At 41.8% G+C, this 22,157-nt stretch overlaps 1 protein-coding gene across 4 annotated transcripts in view; it reads left to right on the top strand.

Annotated features, from left to right (window-relative positions):
• The window catches only part of TCF4 (transcription factor 4), a 416,095-nt gene that overhangs the window by 30,961 nt on the left and 362,977 nt on the right, over positions 1–22,157 (top strand). Inside the window, exon 1 of one of the 4 annotated variants that reach the window (XM_025365669.1) lies at positions 20,036–20,582. The exons of 1 other annotated variant lie outside the window; for it this stretch is intronic. Coding sequence is in view for 1 of the 3 variants with exons in the window: in XM_025365668.1 (XP_025221453.1) it covers positions 21,354–21,419 (66 nt within the window). In the remaining 2 variants the exon portion in view is untranslated. Of the gene's footprint in view, positions 1–20,035; positions 20,583–21,259; positions 21,861–22,157 lie in introns of those variants that run through there. 2 more of the 4 variants (XM_025365667.1, XM_025365668.1) reach the window with 2 other exon arrangements.

Genomic DNA, 22,157 nt, shown 5'->3' with positions numbered 1-22,157 from the left:
GTGATATCAAACAAAGTAACTAGGGAAGCCTCTCTGGGAAGGTAACATTAGAAGAAAGGCCCAACAGAGGTAGGAGAAGGAGCCCTGCAGATATTTGGGGAGAAAGTGCATCAAGCAGCGTGAACAGCAAGTGCAAAGGCCCTGAGGAAGGATGCTTGTTATGCTGGGGGAAATGCAGAGTCTAAAGTGGCTGGAACAGAATGAGTGAGCCAAGTTCACATGTCATCTGTGTCTTCAGGGTTATGACACGTTCATGTCATGATACTCTTTCCTTTTTTGTTTGTGTTTCAAAATTCAGACTCAGATGTTTTACTGCAACTCTAGTGCTCACAGCTATCATGTTCCTCTGTACACACAAACCATATGCACATCCATTTCAGTAGTTCTGAGCCTGCCTCACCTTTGCTCAGAGCCTGAAAACTCCCGGTGGGAACAGCATCTCTCTTCATTACATTTCTCTGAATTCATCAGGCACCCAGCAAATGCCATTCAGAAAGCAAATTCTGAATATGTGTGTAGTGAAGGAAACTCCTAGACTATTGCCTCAAGGATTTTCATGAAAAACTTGCCCCAGCGTATGAGTTTTCCCAGCAGCAGTAGCTTCATTGAGAATATGTGGCTGACCACTGGCATATTTAGTTCATACTTAGCACAGCCTTCTCCATCTTAGCTTGGGCTGCTGTAAAAAATGTCTATAGAATGGTTGACTTAAACAACAAACATCTTTTTCTCACAGTTCTGGAGGCTGGGAAGTCCAAGAGTAAGGTATGGATAGATCTGATGTCTGGTAAGAGCCCAGTCCACTTCTTGGTTTGCAAGTGGCTGTCTTCTCATTGTATCTTCATATAGCAGAGAACAGAGAGAAAGAGCGTGTGTCTCTTCTTCTTTATATAAGGGCATTAATTCCATTCCCGAGTGCTTTACCTTCCTGACCTCATTACCTCACAAAAGCCTCACCTCTCAATGCCATCACATTGGGGATTAGCCTTTAACACATGAATTTTGAGGTGATACAAACATTTAGTCCAAAGTACCCACCTTCTTCCAATGTAGCTGCTGGCATTTGTATACATTAGTGTCCACACCTCCTACCGCCCACTCCACCCCACCATTTATTCATTGATTTCACAACTATTTATTGAGGGTGTATTATAGGCTCTCAATGAATCAAATAGACTCCTGCCCTTGGGAGCTTATATTCAAAAGGATAACACCTTCTTTGAAGGCGGGACGCTGTCTTAGTCACCATTATTCCCACGGCCCATAGCACAGTGCTTTCTTTGCCTAACATGCTCTATAAAAATATGCAAATCTTGAGACAAGTCACAAAGCAGAATTTTGTGGAACCAAAAATAAATGTGCTCATCTCTTTTATTCTTTAAATGGCTCATACAGACTAATTGGAATGGAGATGCGTATTTAACTCAATGCCTTCCTCTAAAACATACTCAAGGTCCATTTATTTCCAAGATGGCATTTTGACCTGTGATGGCTAAAGTCCCATATTGCAAAAAAAAAAAAAAAAATGTGACAAGATACTAGATTGGTCTAATTTTCTCCCTGCATTGTAAATCTTTAAAGCTACTGGGAGTGGGAGTGTAAGATGGCTGACCATTTAACGTGACTGTTTAATAAATTTCATTCCTAATAAGCCATAGTCCTGAACCCCTCAAAGTATCAGTATATTAAAATCTTCTATAATGTTATCAAGAAGAAGAAAATAAATTTTGAAAATGTTCCTAAAGTGCTTGAATTAATATTATCTTTCTGTGGTCTAGGAAATTCTGCTAACAGCCCTGCTGCTTTTCCATTAAGGTTACAGTGAGACGAAGCATGTGGCACACAGCTTCCATTTGTAGATCAACGGTGAAGGAGACAGATTTGTAGTTTTTATCAGCATTAGCAGGGCAAAGCACATTTGTTCACAGGTGTTAGGAGTCACCACTTGAATGAAAAGCTGGGCAGGGAAATTGTATTTTTCTAGCGAAAATGTAACTGAAGCATAAACACAGCCCACACCTTTTGAGTGTGGCATTATACAGTCTGCACTGCTGTTAACTCACATTGAAAGAATCTTGGCATTTTCTTTCCTTGAATTCATTCCTTAAATTGAATTAGCTCATTTTAAATCCTTATGATTATCATTATTGACGGAATGATAGCATTTGAATCTGCAACAACATTTTCATTGTTAATTGAGTGCTGAGAATGGGCGATGACATAGTTATTCTGATTTTCAAAAACTAGAAAATGGAACATGTGAACAGAGACATATGAAGCCCTTTGACAGACCTAGGGTGAGGACTCAAGGCATGTCATTCCAAAATCTCTGTTTAGTTCCTTAGGAAATAGCATCTCCTGAGTTTTGTCCTGTTGATTGTTTAGCAGGTCCCTTAGGAGACTAAATTTGCTGAAGAAAGGCAGCCAGGAGCAGGGTTAACAGTAGAAATTGTCATTTTTTGAATCCACTGGCCTTGTAACATGGGAGAAATCTCCACTCCACCTTAGACACACCCTTTTCTTGTAATTTGTTGGAAAATGTATCTTAAAATTTGGCATCAAATTCAATTGATTGTTTGACCTACTGACTCTTAAGAACAGAACACTTTTATCAGATGTTTTGTTAGACACTGTCAGATAATCCAAAATACTTCCATTGGTTTGCAGGCTTCTCTAGAAGATGGGAGTATGTTCTAATGTGCCACAATTTTTTTTTTTTTTTTTTAGAAAAGCATATGAGAAAATACAATACTTGGAAAATAAGTAAAATGGGTGAACATAAAATTTATTATATCCCCCAACAATGAAGAGATGTGGCATGAACACGCTTACCTCTGCCCATTGTGCCTACTGTGCTGTAGGGATTGCCGAACATATGGTGCCTGGTGTCACCCACTGTTCTCATCCCTCTTCCCCTCTGAGAGAGGGACCAGACCCCATCAGCATTTCTAGGGAGGATAATATAATGATATCAAGTTACCAGATTTTGATGTGTGAAAAATGAATTAGGTGGCACTTTCCTAGCCATGGGAGTATATGCAAACAATGTTATCGAGCAAATATTATGAATTAATTTAATATAATCATTACAGTAGAGAAATATTCTCCATCATTTCGATTGTCATTCAGTTGTCAACAGGAGAACAAGTATCACCGAACAAATACAATTTTCATCAGGATCAAGTCTGATTATTGGTTTATTTTAATCTAGTTGTTTTGTTTTGTTTTGCCTGGAAAAATGTTTACCCTGCTTAAGTTATAGATATTACCTGTTGTTTGAAATGAAATTTCTACCTTTATCTGCCCCAAACTTTGGGTTGACAAAATAATTCCACAGATGAAAACATTGCTGAGTTATAAATCTATATTATTACTTTCACAAAAATCTAGCCTGTGTCCAGGATAAAATGACAATGGCACTTTGAAAGAAAGCAGATAGCTTCAAATTGTGTCTTTGAGTTATGGTTCTGGGCTGTGAATTAGGCTCAGAACAGAGAAGAGAGGAAACATTTCTATTAATATTCCCAGAGTGGAAGAACAGAAAGGGGTAAAAGAGCAATCATAACATTTTCACACTCTCAAAAGTAATGGGATAAAGATGTTCCCAGTAACTTTAGACCAAATATGTAGACAAAGGAAGAAAGTGTGTGTTTTTTTTTTTTCATCTTCTCTCATCTCCTTGGGTAGAAATCTGTCGCTCAAGCGACTACTTATTCAAATAGTAAGTGCTTGAGGGTAATTATAGTTATTGAATCTTATACTGTATTAGGGATTGGAATGGGAAAGGACCCTAACTGCAGAAGCATAATCTCACATTTCAGAGCAGTGATTTTCAAACTTGGGCATTCATCAGAAGCACCACGAGGACTTGTTAAATAGATTGCTGGGACTACCCCAGAGTTTCTGATCAGGAGGTATGGATGGGACCCAAGGATTTGCATTTCTAATAAGTTCATAGCTGATACTGACACAATTGGTCTGAGAACCACTTTTTGGGAACCACTGCTCTTGAAAGCAGCACAGCAGAAGTGAAAAGTATTTTGGAATGCAAAACCTGTTTCAGCTGTGGCTCCTCCGATTCTTAGGTTATTTGCCTCCGTTGCCCCTATTTGCTCATGTGGAAAATGCAGAGTACTAATATCTGCCTCATCAGGTTTTGGAGTATGTGTGAAACTATACGTGATTGTAGCCAAATCTGTATGTAAGTGTATGAAAAATGCATATGCCACTGGTATGATTTCCTTCATCAACTTGGAGTACTAATGCAAGTCCATCTTTTTTATGTTTCCAATTAATCATTCCTACCTCCACATGTGCAGTGTAGATAGACATTCAATGTCTGCCTCTTGAGACCACCTCCTTCCCCCAGAACATATATCTCAGGAGTTTACTTAGTTTGAAGAGCCAGTCCACCTTCCAACTCTAGAAGAGAGACCCTGAGAGTCTAATCAGCCCACTGACCTTTATTTCTGCTCCACCACACAATGTCACCATTGAAAACTCAGCTCACACCATCGGATGGAATTTTTCATCTGTACAATGCTCTTGACAGACCAAATTTCGTTACAGGCCACAGTGGTGCCCCAAACTTAGGATCCAAGATTGCAGCTCTTTGAGCTCACATTCATAGGCTGTTATTTCCCTAAAATGTACCACTGTGCAGGGCAATTGGGTATGATGGGGTTTCAGTTTAGGCCACATGCTGTGCTAATGTCAGCACCCACTGCTACCCAGCCCAACCTGCAGACCATCTTATGGTGCCAGGTTTACCCGTCTTGACTTCCCCTTTTCTTGAGATGAATGCTCCTGTGTGACTTAGGGTGCCCATTCTGCAATCCCAGTTCTCCTCAACAGGACCCCAGTGAGGTATTCCAGCGGTCCTCACTGGGTCTGTGGTTGTACATCTGAAATCTTCTAATAACCTAAAAAGGGAAAGGGGCTGGAATCTCAATTATTTTATTTCAAGATCGGTCCTCAATGCTTATGTCAGCTTAATGGCCTGCCTCTAGTGATTTTGCCAACCATCCCCACTTCTTCCCATTCCCCTGGGTCCTACTGGAAAAGTCCCAGCAAGTAGGAGGCTGTCCATAACTAGTAGCCATTACAATGACCACCAACCTTCTTTTAGCTTCACTCTGCTTTCCCAGGTGATGGCATGGGGCTCCTGCAACTGAGAATACTGCTGATCCTTTACAGAAGTGGGTTTTTCATCTATCCATTACTTGGGATGTGGAGGTTTTCCTTGTCCCCTTTCTTAGTGAGATCCGGTCTTGCCACACACTCAGCTATTTTGTTCGCCATCCAGAATCCCTGCAATATTTCACTCTTTGAAACTGGGTGGGCAATGCCCTAAAAGCAAAGATCCTCTTTGTCCTCTCTGTTAAAAGCTGAACCAGAGCCAGTTCCAAGCAGGCCTCTAGCACTCCCTCCTTTCTTAACCCTTCCTTAACTTTCCAACGGAAGGCACAACAAGGCCCATCTCACCCCCACCAGAGGAAGAAAAAAGAGGAACATGAGGAAAGGAAGGAAACTTGCCCCCACCCCGACCAAAAGCTTCCTAGTGTGTGACCTTGACACACAACGGAGCAATTTCTCCAAGGATTCTGGGGTGGCGGTGGAAGCATGGCAGAAAAAGGCAAGAATCTGCTTTTTTTAAAAAACCCAAAAAACTGATGAAGTGGCAGAGTTAAAACTTTCCCTCAACATTTGTGTGCAGAATCTATATCTAGTGCTTTTAAAAAAATCATTGTTGTTAAGATACAGCAAAATAATAATTACCCAGTCATTCAATAAAAATGTGTCCAATGCTTGTTCTGAGCAAGGACTGTTCCATGTGCCAGTGACGGTTATGGGAAGAATGGCACAAGGAGGGTCAAGTAGGGAGCTCCAAAGACATGACATTGATGACTTGAGGATCTGTCACAGCAGTTCATGGTTCTGAATGATGAGCCCCATAGGAGAACTGTACAGCTATTCAACCCAGAGCTCGGAGAAATTGTTTTCTCCTCAGGAGGAATTGTTCCCCTGCTGTGCCATGATCTCCTGGCCTCCTGACAGTGAGCCATGCTCTCTGTGGTGTTTTTCTCTGCTCACACGGACAGTAAGCATCTATTCTATATACTCTGTGTACATATTTCCCCTTGGGGTTGATAGCAGCTCTCTTCTAAATGGGTTAACCAGCAGCAGAGATGCAGCCTGTGGTTTTGAAATAGAGTCATGTTTACTACTAGTTTATGGACAATGGTGAGGACTTAGTGTCTGCCTATTCCACCTGTTATTAACTGTTTTAATAATCTCTCTTAGAAGTATGCACCAAAATATATTCTGGGTTTGATAGTTCTATATTTCAGATCATGTATGGCACTCTTCAAAATAGAGTGAGCGCAATAAATAATAATAATAATACCTAACTTAATGCTTAAGTAACAATTCATAATTTATAAAACTGGTATGAATACATGAGCTCTTTATAACAACTCTATGAAGCAAATAAAATGACCTTCATCTTTATGGACAAACTGTACCTCTGAGAAGTTCAGAGGTTTGCCTAGATCTCAACCAGAGTGACTGACTACTGAGGGACATTTGGCAATATCTGGGGGCATTTTTGGTTGTCTCAACTTGAGGGGCACAGAGGGTGGCTACAGGCATTTGGTGGGTAGAAGCCAGGGATGCTGTTAAACATACTGTATGTAATGGCCAGGATAGACTTCCATGTCAAAGAATTTTCCAGCCTGAAATATCAACAGTGCCAAGGATAAGAAAAGCTGCTCTAGGATCACAAAGCTGGTAAAATCTGAACCCAGGTCTATTATTCTAAATCCAGTATTTTTTTCTATGTCCCCCAACTGTAAAGCTTTCATCTTGAATTGAATGGGGAAGCATCGTCTATTACATTTTACATTATGTTCATTTTAGTTTCCCCTTTTCCTGAGCTCTGTGGAAGGGGTGGAAATTTTGCCTTTAGTAGACAATGAAATGTTGCTATAATATAAAATCGTTCCTAGTGATTCTGGAAAACCTTTCAGCATAATTTCCACCTCTTTGCAACTTTATCCAACTCTCCTGTATCTGCAATTACAATTTTTTGGACTACAAAGGGTGATAAATTTTACTGTTTCCCAATTCTAAGACTGAGATAGACAACATCTAGAACCATGTAAGAGAGATGGGAAACAGGAGTAAATGATTGATTAACATGTGTGTGTATTCTCAATTATTGATGGTAATGGCCCGTGGATGTAATGTGAACTTGCCAACGCTGCTGATAATCCAAAAGTCATTTTTATTGAGATTTGGAATATGAAACATTTTTTAAAAGGAGAGTCATCTATCTAATAATCACTTTAATTTTGAGGTAAGCTACTATAGCAGTTATTTTTAATTCCCTAAATACACATCACTGTGAGGCAGGAGAGGCATCCAAGAATGTGCTAGTCAGTGGGGGATGCCAACAAAGATTAAAAATTGGAACAAGATTAGTAAAGGAATGGCTAAAAAAGCTGTGGTACAGGCATCTCCTAGCCAAGGGCAGGAGAGTTGAGGGCATGGATACCAGGGCCAGACAGCCTGGGTTCTGACCCTGACAGCTTACTAATGTTATGATCTTGAGCAAGTTACTTCATTTCTCTCTGCCTCAGTTTCCTCAACTACAAAATGGGAGTGTATATAATACCTACCATATAGGGTGGTGCTGAGAACTAAATGTATCTTAAAATGTGCCTGGCACATAATAAGTGTGATAGTGCTATATATTTTCTATATTTTGTAGGCATTAACATGAATCCGGCAAACCTATGTATAGTGATGTGAAAACATGGCATGACATTCCCGTTAAGTGAGAAAAAGAAAAAGAAAGGAAAGAAAATCACACAGCCATAATTATCACACTGGCGCATTTATATTTTAAAAATCCCTAATGACTAGATAGGTGAGTTATAGGTTGCACAGTGAGGAAGAACTTGAACCCTTTTTATTCCATGAGAGAAGTTTACAATCACTTGCTGGTTTGGGAGTAGGTGACTATTTGTCACCTTGAAGCAGACACTCTTTTTTTCTTTTTCAAGACAGAGGCTCACTCTGATGACCAGACTGGAGTGCAGTGGCATGATCTCGGCTCACTGCAAACTCTGCCTGCCAGTTTAAGTGATTCTCCTGCCTCAGCCTCCCAAGTAGTTGGGATTATAGGTGCCCGCCACCACACCCAGCTAATTTTTGTATTTTTAGTAGAGACGGGGTTTCACCGTGTTGACCAGGCTGGTCTTAAACTCGACCTCAAGTGATCTGCCCGCCTTAGCCTCCCAAAGTGCTGGGACTACAGGCGTGAGCCACCGCACTTGGCTTGAATCAGACTTTCCTTTACTTTTTTTTTTTTTTTTTTTAAATCAGTTATGGAATGTAAAATCAGAAGCCCAGTTGTGCCTCAAGGAAAGGGCATAGAAAGACCTTTTAAGTTCCTTCAAAGGCCACCTCTCCCAAGATCCTTTGGAATGCGAAACTGGTCACTTAGGACGAGGTAGGCAGATGGTTCAGGGGTTCAAGGAGCCCTCTGGAGGGACAGTTATCTTATTGGTTACTATATAATACTCCACTGTAGATTATACAATTTATCTACTCAATCGTCCCTCAAATTCAGGTTTTCCAAGTTTTGGCTATTATGAGCACAGCTATTTTGAACATTCTATATGTGTATTTTTGTGGATACAGCACTTATTTCTTTTGAGTGTGTAATGTGGTTAGAACTGTCTACTGTATTAACATGGTCATGTCTGAGGTCTATTGGCAAGAATGTACAGGCATTTCTCTGTATCTGAGGGTGATTTGTTCTGGGCCTTCCTGCAGATACCAGACTCCACAGATGCTCAAGTCCCTGATATAAAATGGCATAGTATCTGCATATAACCAGTGCCACCCCCCATAGACTTTAAATCATCTCCAGATTACTAGTAATACCTAATGCAATGTAAATTCTTTGTAAATACTTGTTACACTCTATTGCGTAGGAAATAATGGCCAAAAAACAGTCTTATATGTTCAATACAGAATTTTTTTGAATACAGTATTGTTGATCTGTGGCTGGCTGAATCCACAGAAGTGGAACCCACAAATATGGACAGTCAACTACACTCCAATGGTCCCAAAGAGGAATGCCACCAGAGGGTAGAAGAACCTATCTGGGTGGCAAAGCCTGGATACTGTGGCCTAGGAGTACATGAGGGTGACCACTTCTGATCCAGGTATAGCTGAGGTGGGAAGTCCATTTGGACAACCTTCCTTTGCCCAGAGGTCACACCTGTGAGAATGGACAAAGTGCATAATATTGGAGTCCATGTGTATGGCTCCACCGTCCCTGTGCAGAACACAATATTAGACATTGGAACAATGAAGCTCTCTAGGAGAGTACTGACCCTTTAGAGGTTTAGAGTCTAATTGAGGAGGCAGCAGCAATATATAAGTCTATAGATTATAATAGTTTATATTAGAAGCAATGTGTTCATCTCATACATTGCTGGTACGATTGCAAATTGGTAAAGCCACTTTGGAAAACAGTTTGGTGGTGTCTCCTAAAACCAAAATGTATTATCTGTGACCTAGCAATTCTAGGCATACAATAGGTATATCCTAGGTACACACTCAAAAGAAACAAGTACTGTATCCACAAAAATACATATACAGAAAGTTAAAGGCAGCTCTACTCATAGTAGCCAAAACTTGGAAAACCTAAATTTTGGGGAAAATTGAGTAGATAAATTGTTGTATATCTACAATGGAGTATCACAGAGCAATAAAAAGAAAAACAACCTTCTCCCACAGGCAACCACATGGACAAATCTCACAGATACGATGAGTGACAGAAGCCAGATGCACTTGAATATACACTGGATAATATATTCCACTGGATGATGTTCCAAGTTCAAGAACAAATGAAACTAATCAGTGGCAACAGAAGTCCAATGGGATGGGTATTGACTAAGAAGGAGAAGGAGGAAGCCTTCTGGGTTGTTGGAAATATTTAATATCTTGATCTGGGTAGTGGTTACACTGATGTATATATATACGTAAAAATTTATTGAGCTGTACAGTTTTTCACTTTTTATCATACATATATTGTACCACAGTTTTTTGTTTTGCGATAGAGTCTCACTCTGTCACCCAGGCTGGAGTGCAGTGGCACGATCTCGGCTCACTGCAACCCCCGCCTCCTGGGTTCAGGTGATTCTCCTGCCTGAGACTCCCTTGTAGCTGGGACTACAGGTGCCCAACACCACACCCAGCTAATTTTTGTATTTTTAGTAGAGACGGAGTTTCACCATGTTGGCCAGGCTGGTCTTGAACTCCTGGCCTCAAGTGATCTGCCCACCTCGGCCTCCCAAAGTGCTGGGATTACAGGCATGAGCCACTGCACCCGGCCTGCAGTTTTTTGTTTGTTTGTTTTTGTTTTGTTCTTTTTGTTAAGTTTTTGTGTTAAGTAAATGAGTTCAGAGCACTGACTGATGGTGGAAGGTCAAGAAGTCAGAGCAGACTTCAGAGGGGAGGGAAGAATTGAGGTGGATTTGATGGGAGGCTGGAACCTGCGCAAGGCAACTGCAAGAGGGAAGTTGGATCGTGGAAGGAAATAGGTGAGAACAAATGCATTGTAGCACAGATGCCCAGAAAGCTTGGAAAATCTTCAACATTCATCTTCCCTCCCCACCAGCTGAGAAGCTTTGGGCATTATGTAGGATAGTCTTCACTCAGCTCCAAGTGTAGGCTTTGATAGATTTGAGCCTTAGGAACATAATTACTTAGGGATGAACGTAAACCAGTCATGACATGATTTGGGTAAAAGGCAAGTGTATTCCTAAAATGGTCCAGTCTAACCTCAGCTGAGGCTTTAGTGTCAAGGTTCAGGGGGCACCAACAGCTATCTCCATCTAGAGGCAAACAGCAGAGTGTTTCTGTTTTTACTGGTAGTCATCTTGGTATCATGAGGGAGTTAGCCTGACCTAAAATTGGGCTGAGCTGAGAGAAAAGTAGAGAAACGAAGCTGGAGCTGTATTTGATGGCTCTAAACCTTTTTGGATTTGCAAGCCCTTTATCGTTTAAGCCAGTTTGAATTGATTTTTCTATTGCTTCACAACCCTGATGGCTTTTCTGCTAACCTATACACAGCATTTCTTGAATGAGTTTTCTCGTTTTCATGGCCATAGCCACAGCCCTATTTCAGAATCTCATAAGCAGTAGTTAAGTGAACTGCAGTAGCTTTCTAACTGGTCTCTGCCTTCAGTTTCTTCTTACCTTTATTCATCCTCCATGTTGCTTCCAGAATGTTCTGCTCAGGCATATCTTATAACTGCTGCCATGTGATCATCCTAATGGTTCCATGCATTGTGAAAAAATGCCAATGGCCCATGTATACTTATGTAACAAACCTGTGCGTTCTGCACGTGCATCCCAGAACTTAAAGTATAATAAAAAAATAGAAAATAGAAAAAAGGCCAATGGATCCAAATTTGCTGAGTTTTAACAGTTTAGTCCTTTGGTTCTTCTCACAAACCCTAACAAGATCCTTACTCTCTAGCCTTCCCAACTTTGCCAGAGTTAATGCTTCAGCCCAGGACATTCTTCTCTCTGTCTGCTTCATGGGAGTACCACTTTTCTTTCCAGATTCAACTCTAGTCTCATCTCTTCTAAGAAGCCTTCTAAGATCTCTCCAGCTGACAGCAAAGACTCCTTGCATTATAGTGTTATGGCATGATTTTACCTCTTGATAACTCTCTATATAGTTTGTCAGGGGTTTGGAGACTTATTCTCGTCTAGCCTACCCATTAGCATGTAAAGGCTGGGAGGTTAAGGGCCCCAGTTTTTCATCTTGAATGAATTCTTCATTGCCCCTTGCATAGTGCTTTTCATAGACAAACTGCTCAATGTCTTGTGTCCTCAATATTATGTGTTCTATGCTTAATTGACTAGAGCAAAGACTTCCTTTAGGGAAAGATATGGAAATAAAGTTGGAGAAGTTAGGTGGGGGTGGGGTTGGAGGGCAGCTTTTGGAAGATTTTAAAAGCCAGATTAGATATATTAACTGCAATTATTTTATTGTACTTGGGAATACGCAAAAGATTCTCTGTTTTCCAAAATGTCTTTTATTCTTTCTACATTGTTTACTCTTTTTAAACCTTTATTTTTTTATTTTATTTTATTTTATTTTATTTTTTGAGACAGAGTCTTGCTCTGTCCCCTAGGCTGGAGTGCAGTGATGTGATTTTGGCTCACTGCAACCTCCGCTTCCCAGGTTCAAGTGATTCTCCTGCCTTGGCCTCCCGAGTAGCTGGGATTGCAGGCACACACCACCACACCCAGCTAATTTTTGCATTTTTTTTTTAGTAAAGACAGGCTTTCACCATGTTGACCAGGCTGGTCTCAAACTCCTGACCTCAGATGATCCGCCCACCTCAGCCTTTTTAACCATCTGCTTTTCTTTGGGAGACAGGGAAGAGGGAAAGTGGCTCTTGGGTTTGAAATATCAAGCAATTTGCAAAGAAATAGAATGCAAAGATGATTAGCTTTGTTTTCTCCTCTCCATATGATCCCATAATAGGCTTCATGAACACCCTTGCTAGCAAAGCAGTGAGGCCCATTGCATTAGACTGTTCTCACATTGCTATAAGAAACTAGCTAAGGCTGGGTAATTTATGAAGAAAAGAGGTTTAATTGACTCACAGTTCACAGACTGTACAGGAAGCATGGCTGACGAGGCCTCAGGAAACTTACAATCATGGCAGACAAAGGGGAAGGAGGCACATATTCACATGGCAGAGCAGGAGAGAGAGAGCGAAGCGGGAGGTCTACACACTTTTCAACAACCAGATCTCGTGAGAAGTCAGTCACTATTACGGGAACAGCAAGGGGAGTCGGCCCCCATGATTCAATCACCTCCTATCAGGCCCCTCCTCCAGCACTGAGGATTACAATTTGACATGATATTTGGGTGGGGACACAGAGTCAAACCATATCACCTATCTACTTGAGCAGTGGCTATAAACCTTTTTTATGATAACCTAGTATGCATGTACTATACAGTATATTATACAACTGAAGCAAGACTTTTGTAAATCAGCAATACTCTTAATTGTTATGATGCATGTTAGTATTTTCTGTTATGCAATTTCACTTCAAACAAACAAAAAATGAAAAGTTGATCTAAATCCATTTCATGACCATTAAAGAAATGTGTTCTTCTCAGGCACATCTGATCACTGCTGTCACATGCATGATTCTAAAGATTCCATGCATCGTGAAAAACAGCTAATGGATCCAAACTTTCTGAGTTTTAACACTTGAGTCGACATATGAAAAATGTGGCATTAAAGCATATATATCCTAATTACTAGGTTACAATTGTTGAATGAGCTAAGTGCTTTTGCCAGTATTTTATATTTAATCTGATATAATAATTCTATGACAGAGCATTATACCCTTTTAATAGATGAGAAAAGGGAGGCTTAGAGGTACAGGTCCAAGGTCACAGAGCTGCATATGGCAGAGCTGAGATTTAAACAAAAGTAGACCAAGCTTCTGCTTACAGCTCAGTGACATGTGCCATAGCTTTATGTGACAGCCAATGCAGAGAAGATTTGCATGTGCTGATTTTTTTTTTTTTTTTTTTTGAGATGGAGTCTTGTTCTGTCATCCAGACTGGAGTGCAGTGGCACCATCTCGGCTCACTGCAACCTCCACCTGCCGGGTTCAAGCTATTCTCCCGTCTCAGCCTCCTGAGTACCTGGGATCGGCATGTGCCATCACTCCAAGCTAATTTTCATATTTTTAGTAGACACGGGGTTTCACCATGTTGGCCAGGCTGGTCACAAACTCCTGACCTCAAGTGATCCACCCACCTCGGCCTCTCAAAGTGCTGGGATTACAGGGGCGAGCCACTGAGCCTGGCCTGTATGTGCTGATTTTTAAACTTTCAGCACACGCGAGGGAAAACAAGACCACGGAGGTACAGACAAAACGCTCTCTAGCCTACAACCTCATTTCTTCTCTGGATCTCTATTCTGGCCCTAGAAATCTGCAAGTCCTCCAGAAAAAAAAAAAAAAAATGACAAAACCCTTAAAATAGAACACTCAGGCTGCAACAGAAAAAACAGTTTTATGATTAGGAGGTAACTTCTAGAAGGCTAGTACTAAATCTTTTCCAGTCTTCTTTAAATTACCAAAATTCCATGGACACTCAGAATGAAAGATTGTTAAAATTTTATTTTTTTCCTTTTCCTAAAGTCCCAAACCATCTAAAAGCCGGCAAAATCTAAATTCTACTCTGTACGTGTCTAGGTCTATTAAGGAAGGTTTATTATCTTAAACATCAATCTGTTATGTATGACTTGATTTCCAAAATTGCTTAATTTTCTGGGTCATTCCTGGAGGAATACTTATGCACTATGCAGTGTGTTGGGTCTTAAGGATACAAAGACCTGCTCTTCACCTTTAGAGGGGGAACATGCACTGAAAACAGAGAACATAATAAACCAATAATTGTGCACAGTGGGACCCATGCAGAAATAATGGTAGAAGGTGTTGAGGAAAGACAGTGAATTGAATCATAATCCTGCCAAGGCAGAATTTTGATTTTTCCTACTTTTAGGTGTTTTGGGGGTTTGGGAAAGGAAAAGAGAAAAATGCATCTTTGACAATCTTTCATTCTTAGTGTCCATGAAGTTACATTAATTTAAATAAGACTCGAAAGATTTAGTGGCAGCCTCAGAGAAGGCTCCTTCTAATCATAAAACTGTTTTCTCTGTTGCAGTTTGAGTGTTCTATTTTAAGGGTTTTGTCATTTTTTTTTTGGAGGACTTGCAGAGTAGGAGACTAGGGCAGGAATGGAGATCCAGAGAAGAAATGAGGTTGTCAGCTAGAGAGTATTTTGTCTGTACCCGGGTGGTCCTGCCTTCCCTTGTGTGTGCTGCAAGTTTAAAGTCTGGCACATGCAGATCTTCCCTGCAATTGGCCATGACCTGAAGCCATGGCACATGTCACTGAGCTGTAAGGAGAAGCATGGTCTACCTATGTTTAAATCTCAGCTCTGCCGTATGTGGCTGCGTCAGTCTTCTCCTCTGTAAAATGTTAAAATGTTATAATAGTTAAGCAGTATGATGACAGCACCTTGTATTGTATTAACAATAATGAAGACACTGTCCCCACGGCTTGGTAAAGTAAGGCAATTATCGTAGTTATATCTTTAGGGTCTAGAACTTAAGTGACAGGAGTCAGTAGCCTGCTGGAAATCAAACTCACCAGCAACATTTACTAACAATGAAATCAAGCTAAAATGAAACCCCAAGAAAAACTGATTTGAAAAAATGTAAAAGTTGTACTCTTCAGGGTAAAGTGTGCATCTTGAGGGTACAGACAGATTATTCATTCATTTATTTAACAAATAGTTATTGAATACTTTATAAGTGCCAGGCACTGCAGTGGGTGTAGAGACATGGAATGGACAAGATTCATGTACTCTGGCATCGTAGAGTCTACAGTCTGATGATGGGCGACGTAAAAGGAAATGCATTATTCCCTGAGCTAATTTTATGGCAGAGAATAACACGATCAAGCGCTTACTGTAGACAGAATAGTTAGGAAGGTCTAGTTAGGAGGAGGTGATGTTTAAGTTGAGACCAGAAGGATGGATGACATGGAGTTAGCCTTGTGAACAGTGACAGAAAGAATTAAGAGACCAGCATATGCAAAGGCCCCGGGGTATGTAGAGGACTCTGTCTCATAAATCTCTGGACTTCTTTCACACAAACTGTCTGAAGCTCTCCCCATCCCTCTTGCCAGCTGCCTTTCTGACTCAGACTTACAGTGTGAGTAGGGCTCCAGATTGAGGTCCTAGCTGGTTATACCCATTTGACATATCAACCTAAAAATATGCTGGGACAGTCTTCCCTTTCTACACATTTGCCACAGGCTGTATCTTGCTTACTGTGACTTAGCCATTCAATCAAGACTGCCCTTGACATTTATCTCATTCTGATTTTTTTTTTCCCTACATTTTTGCCTCAGGTCCTGAGAGAATGGCTGCTGACACAAGGTAGATGCTCAAAAATTACTTGCTGCATCTTTGGATGAATTTCATTAGAGCATGAGACAGCTAATTTTTGTTGTTGTTTGTGGCTTTATTTGCTTGTTTATTTTAACATAGGTGAGACTCAGGGAGTACAAACTGGATGGAATTTGAAGGAGAATGGTAGGGCATTCTGGATTACCAGACGGCTGCCTGGCTATGCCGCTCATTAACGACATGACCTTGGCCTAGTCTTCCCACTTGAGCCTTGACATTCTCAACTACAAATGAGGGCTTTAGACCAAGTACCCTTGAATATATAATTTGTTTCTGTCTACGAATCCATGGGGTACAAATATTTGCCACTCCTTCCATACTACTGTGCTAAGCTTCCATGCTACTGTGAAAGAAGCATTATCTTTAGGCATTAACTCAGCTCATGCAATAATGATGCCTTATATTTGACAGAAATTTATCATTTACAAAGCACTTTCATTTACATTATCTCATTTGATTTTCATCAGTCATGTAAGGTATTTAAGATAGTTAAATTTTTTTTTTTTTTTTTTACATCTGACATAATGTGAAACTTGCCCAAGGTCACAAAGAGACAGAAAAGGGAATGAATGACACGTGTCTGTGCTGTTCTGATTATAGGTGGCACAATGAATCAGATAGGCTCTCTATCATGTGGGAGTGAAGCAAATTTTTTAGTTTACTCCCTAGAATAGCGGTCACTACTTTAGAAAAAAATGTTAATGACAGTTTTGACAATGTTGAAAGGTAAAGAATCTTTTTTTGTATGAAGTTCTTTAGTAGTAAGGATCAGAAACATAGGTCAACTCACCTGGGGAAGGGGAACATTGTAGGAATTAGCAATCTCATGGACAGGGGATACTGCACTCCTCATAGTAATTGGGAAATAATCTCTAGGCGTTTCTTCCTAGGACTTAATTGTTTGTCTGCTTTTCTTGGAACTCCCAAGACTGCTCTCTCTTATCTGAAGAGCAGCTTCCTCTGCTTACTCATGGTTCTTGTTTCCCTATAACCATGGCTCTCACATGGCTTAGCTTGCTGGGACCAGGTCTGGCCCGCTGACTACAAGCCTGATCCATCACTCACCATAGGCTACAGTCAATCTCTTCCTCTTTTCGCTCCTGGGGTCCAATCTGCTGGGGCTGGTGGGGATGGGGCAAGGAGGAGTCATGTGACACCCCCATCAAGTTCTACCTTGCTATGAACTGAATGTTTGCGTCCCCTCCAAAATTCAGTTGAAACCCTAATTCCCAAAGTGCTAGTATTAGGAGATGGAGTCTTTGGGAGATAACTAGGGTTAACTGAGATCATGAAAGGGGAGCCTCCATGATGGCATTAGTGTTCTCATAAGAAGAGGAAGGAAGACCAAAGCTCTTTCTTTCTCCACCATGTGAGAATTCAGTGAGAATTCATTTGCAAGCCAGGAAGAGAGCCTTCTCCAGAACTTGACCATGACGGCACCCTAATGTCAGACTTTGTAGCCTCCAGTGGTGTGAAAAACAAATGTCTGCTGTTGAAGTCATCCAGTCTATGGTATTTTGGCCAGTCTGAATTGACTAAGACAAACTTCTATATGAGGATTTATGAACAGGTTCCTAGGCAAGGGAGTTTGCAAATTGAAGAGACACCCCAAAACATACCTACTACCCCTCCTTTTTTATTTAAGTTTCACAGGATCATCTTGGTTCTCCTTTTCTTAGGTGCCTCCAATCTTCTAAGTATAACTTATTCTCTGACAATTCTCTGACAGAATAAGTAGTTATTCTCTGACAATTAAGGAGAAACAAAAACAAAACCAAAAAAAAAAAAAAAAAAAGAAGACAAAACACCCACATTTGTCCCTGAAATTTAAAATATGAAGGGTGGTTCCATCATTTTCTCATTGTAGGGTCAAAAAATGAACAAGCAACTAGACTAGCAATTGAATACCTTTAGATCCCAAACTTCATCCTATCACTGGTTTCTGGATGGATTATTTATTGCCCTTGAAATTCAGCGGAATGTGGCTGGGTGCGGTGGCTCACACCTGTAATTCCAGCACTTTGGGAGGCTGAGGTGGGTGGATCACCTGAGGTCAGCAGTTCCAGACCAGCCTGACCAACATGGAGAAATCCCCTCTCTACTAAAAATACAAAATTAGCCGAGCGGGGCGGCGCATGCCTGTAATCCCAGATACTTGGGAGGCTGAGGCAGGAGAATCGCTTGAACCTGGGAGGTGGAGGTTGCAATGAGCCAAGATTGCGCCATTGCACTCCAGCCTGGACAGCAAGAGCGACACTCTGTCTCAAAACAAAACAAAACAATAAAAGAAATTCAGCGGAATGAGGAGTCTTAAAAACCTAAAAGCTAGAAGGGGTTTTATTGGATTATCTAATCTCTGGATTTTACAGCAAAAGACATTGACATTGGGCCTTAGGTCACAGAATGACTAGAGGTAGAATCAGTGGAATATTTCTCCTAACACAACGTTTGCGATCTTTTCATTACATCATCTAAGCAGAGCCTGTAGGGGTTAACTCTGAGAACTGGGGATGATGCTTGTGATAATGCAGCATAAAGTAATGTCTAAATGTAAGCTATGATTCTAAGATGGGAACACAGAATGGGGATGGAAGACAGGAATCTTCACCATGTATGAATGTACAGGAAACAACCAATAAATGCCTTTATTCTTGTTCTGTAAAAACTTACATGTAAATAAAAGATCCCCGAAATCGATCTGAACTCTGTTATTGCCACAAACTTTTATCAGAAAAATGGAGATTAGGATGTTCCCACTGCCAGATGGTATAGGAATATGGTTGAATGTGGACTATGATCACAGACTGGTTTCAACGGTGGGCTCTGTCACTCAATATAGTTGTGTGACAGTTAGGCAAGTTTGTACCACTTAGAAAACTTCTTCCCTGGGTCAAGCAACCGAATTTTACTTGCTTCTGTTGCCCAATATACAAAATAGGGTAGTAACACACACTCCGTAGGGTTATTCTTAGGCTTAAAGTAACCAATATTTGTGAAATTATAAGAACAGTGTTTGGCACATAGTAAACATATTATATGTGTTACCTGTCGTTATTGTTACTTGCTTTTCTGTTGCAAGGACTAAAAGCTATTCTTCTGGAGTAGGGAAATTTCCATTTAAAATTCCACTGGCTAGGTTAGAGGTTTCAGTTGATTTAGCAATGAATTAGACATGGAAAGGAATTATTCCTTTCACGGTGGCTTCATCTTTATCGGTATCCACTACAAAATTCATAAAGTGGGCATTATGTGCTTTTCACAGACCAGAAAACAGGCTAGAGAAGGTAACTGCTTGGCCACAAATGGAAGTTGAGCCAGTCGTGGCTAATGGTACAAACTACATTTGAGTCTACAAAGCAACAGATGAAAGTCTTCTCCAAGTGAAGACTTTCCGGACTTAGAAAGTCCTCACAATTCCATGGACCTGTAAGAAGATAGGGTGGGGGAGTTCATCCCTCTTTCAGCCTAGGACCAACTTGGCTCAGAGGCCTTTTCCCATGCCACCCAAGGCTCCCTGAGAAATCCGGCTCCACAAAGTGGGAGAACCCAGGGTCGGGCTTGCTGTGAGGAAGGTCGGCCCAGTCCTTCCCGAGCCTTCCTCAGGGAGACCTGGGGGGATCTCACTTCGCTGCAGAAGTCTGTGGAGTTTAATTTGTAAATTTATGCCGAAACTACACTTTTGTGTTAAAGAGCAAGGACGGCCAAGAAGCGGCAACACGAATAAGAGCGCAGGGAAATGGGGCCTGCGAACGACCTCGGCCTCGGGAACTCCCGCAGTGCCGCCCCACGCGCGACGCCCACCCGAGGACAGCCACCCGCCTCCGCTCCTGGAGGAGGCGTGGTCGACGCGCACCGCCATCTTGGACGCCTTTCTAGGAGCTCTGTTTACCACTCTATGGTCGCCCGCTCCCGCCCCGCCCCTTCCCAGTCATTGTCTGGAGGAGCAGCCGCGGCCGCAGCTCCTTCTCTTTATAAGCCCGCAGTTCCCGGATGTGAATGGATTACAATGTATCTTTCAGGGAAACCTATTATTATCAATGTGACTCCACGGGGGAGTCCATGGTGATGATGATGAGGAGGAGGATGATGATGATGAGACACCTCTAAACTTGGAACAAGTTTAATACTTGAGAGAAGAAGAAAAAAAATCACCAACAAGATTTGTTTGAGGAAAAATTATAACTATCCTGTGTTGATTTTTGTTTTTTATAAACAATAAGAAAAAGTTGTTGGATTTTTTTTTTTAATGATTTCTTTTTTGGGGGAGGGAATTTTGTTGCAGTTTTATGGTGGAAAATGCAAAAACCAGAGCCAGGTGCATAATCTTGTAATCTGTGGATATCCCTGGAGCAGGACTGAGTACCAGTTAAAATACTTTTTGGGGATACACATGTGAGATATTAAGTACTTGCAGAAGATTTTTGTCTATCTTTTTAAAGTCTCTTTCCTTGGAATATTGTGAGAATATTTGTGGCCATTTAAGGTAACGTTTCAATTTGCCGTCAGAGTAAACTGTTTGTAATTGAATTTAATTTTTAAAATGTCGATCCCGATGTTTTATTAAAACAAAAGGGACAACCTATTAAATAATTGCCAATGGGAAAAAGTGTGTGCATGCATTTTGTGTATGTACTTGCACATCTAGCAATACCAGGGTTTGTAGAATGTGTTTTTTTTTTTTTTTCCAAACACACGTTAAAATAGCGTATGTTGCATATACCGGATAAAGCACGCTTGTTATTACAAAACGATAGAATTATGAAGCTTAAATTTTATCCTAAAAAGTGATGTGAAAAAGTATGTTTTAAGAGCATACAGGGCCTATAATGGTAAATGTTGAATTAAAAACTTACAGTGTTGGCGAACAGGGACTTAGCGTGCCTAGGAACTCAAGTGCAAAAACAAAACAACATCCACCCCCAAAAATTGTCCTTTTTTTTTTTTTTCCCCAAAGTTTGCAGTTATACTATTCTGTGACTTAAAAGGGAGGGGAAAGAAAGTGTGCAATTCAGATTTCGCCCCCAACGCAAAACTACCGAAACGAAAATCTCCCCAGGAAAATGTGGCTTGATTTATAGACGAAAAAGAAAAATATTGTTCCTCTTGGCAAAGTCTTTTTGCATCACGTGTATTTGCAGCCTAGTATAAACTTGCTTTGCCGTGTGTGGATGTGTGAGTGAGAGGGAACGAGAGTAAGAGAAAGAAAGAAGTGAAGGGATGTAAACTCGAATAAATTTCAAAGTGCCTCCGAGGGATGCAACGGGCAAAAACTGAACTGTTCAGGCTTCAGATTGTAACTGACGATCTGAGGAAAAATGAGGTGCTCGATGAATTTTCGTTTGTATTTTTTGGCGAGGCGGGGGAGTTGTTGAGATTTTTTTTTTTTTTTTTTCCCCTTGGGGTGGGTGCGAGGGGGATGCATCCTAGCCTGCCCGACCCGGAGCAAGTCGCGTCTCCCCGCCGGAGCCCCCCCACCCATTTCTTTGCTGAACTTGCAATTCCGTGCGCCTCGGCGTGTTTCCCCCTCCCCCCTTCCCTCCGTCCCCTCCCCTCCCCGGAGAAGAGAGTTGGTGTTAAGAGTCAGGGATCTTGGCTGTGTGTCTGCGGATCTGTAGTGGCGGCGGCGGCAGCGGCGGCGGCGGGGAGGCAGCAGGCGCGGGAGCGGGCGCAGGAGCAGGCGGCGGCGGTGGCGGCGGCGGTTAGACATGAACGCCGCCTCGGCGCCGGCGGTGCACGGAGAGCCCCTTCTCGCGCGCGGGCGGTAGGTACCGGCGCCGGCGGGGCTCGGCGGGGCGGAGGCGCCCGGCGGCGCGGGGCTCGGGCTTGGCGGCCCCGCACGCGGCTCCGCGCCTCCCGCGCCGCGGGCTCCCGGCGCCCGGCGCTCCCAGAAGAGACACCCCTTCCCCTCCCGCCGCTTCCCTCCCCCTCGCCGCCAGCCCCCCCGCCCCTCCCCGCGATGCCCCCTCGGAGGGACCGAGGACTTTGCCAGGGGCCTGACTTTAATTTTTATAACCCCTTTCTTTCACAAATTAGGGTGCTGGACAATTACAGGACCCGA

This window comes from Theropithecus gelada, chromosome 18 (genome assembly GCF_003255815.1).
Source record: "Theropithecus gelada isolate Dixy chromosome 18, Tgel_1.0, whole genome shotgun sequence".
Classification (NCBI taxonomy): domain Eukaryota; kingdom Metazoa; phylum Chordata; class Mammalia; order Primates; family Cercopithecidae; genus Theropithecus; species Theropithecus gelada.
Note: the sequence above shows the minus strand (reverse complement) of the source record. Positions and strands in the feature narration are given on the sequence as shown.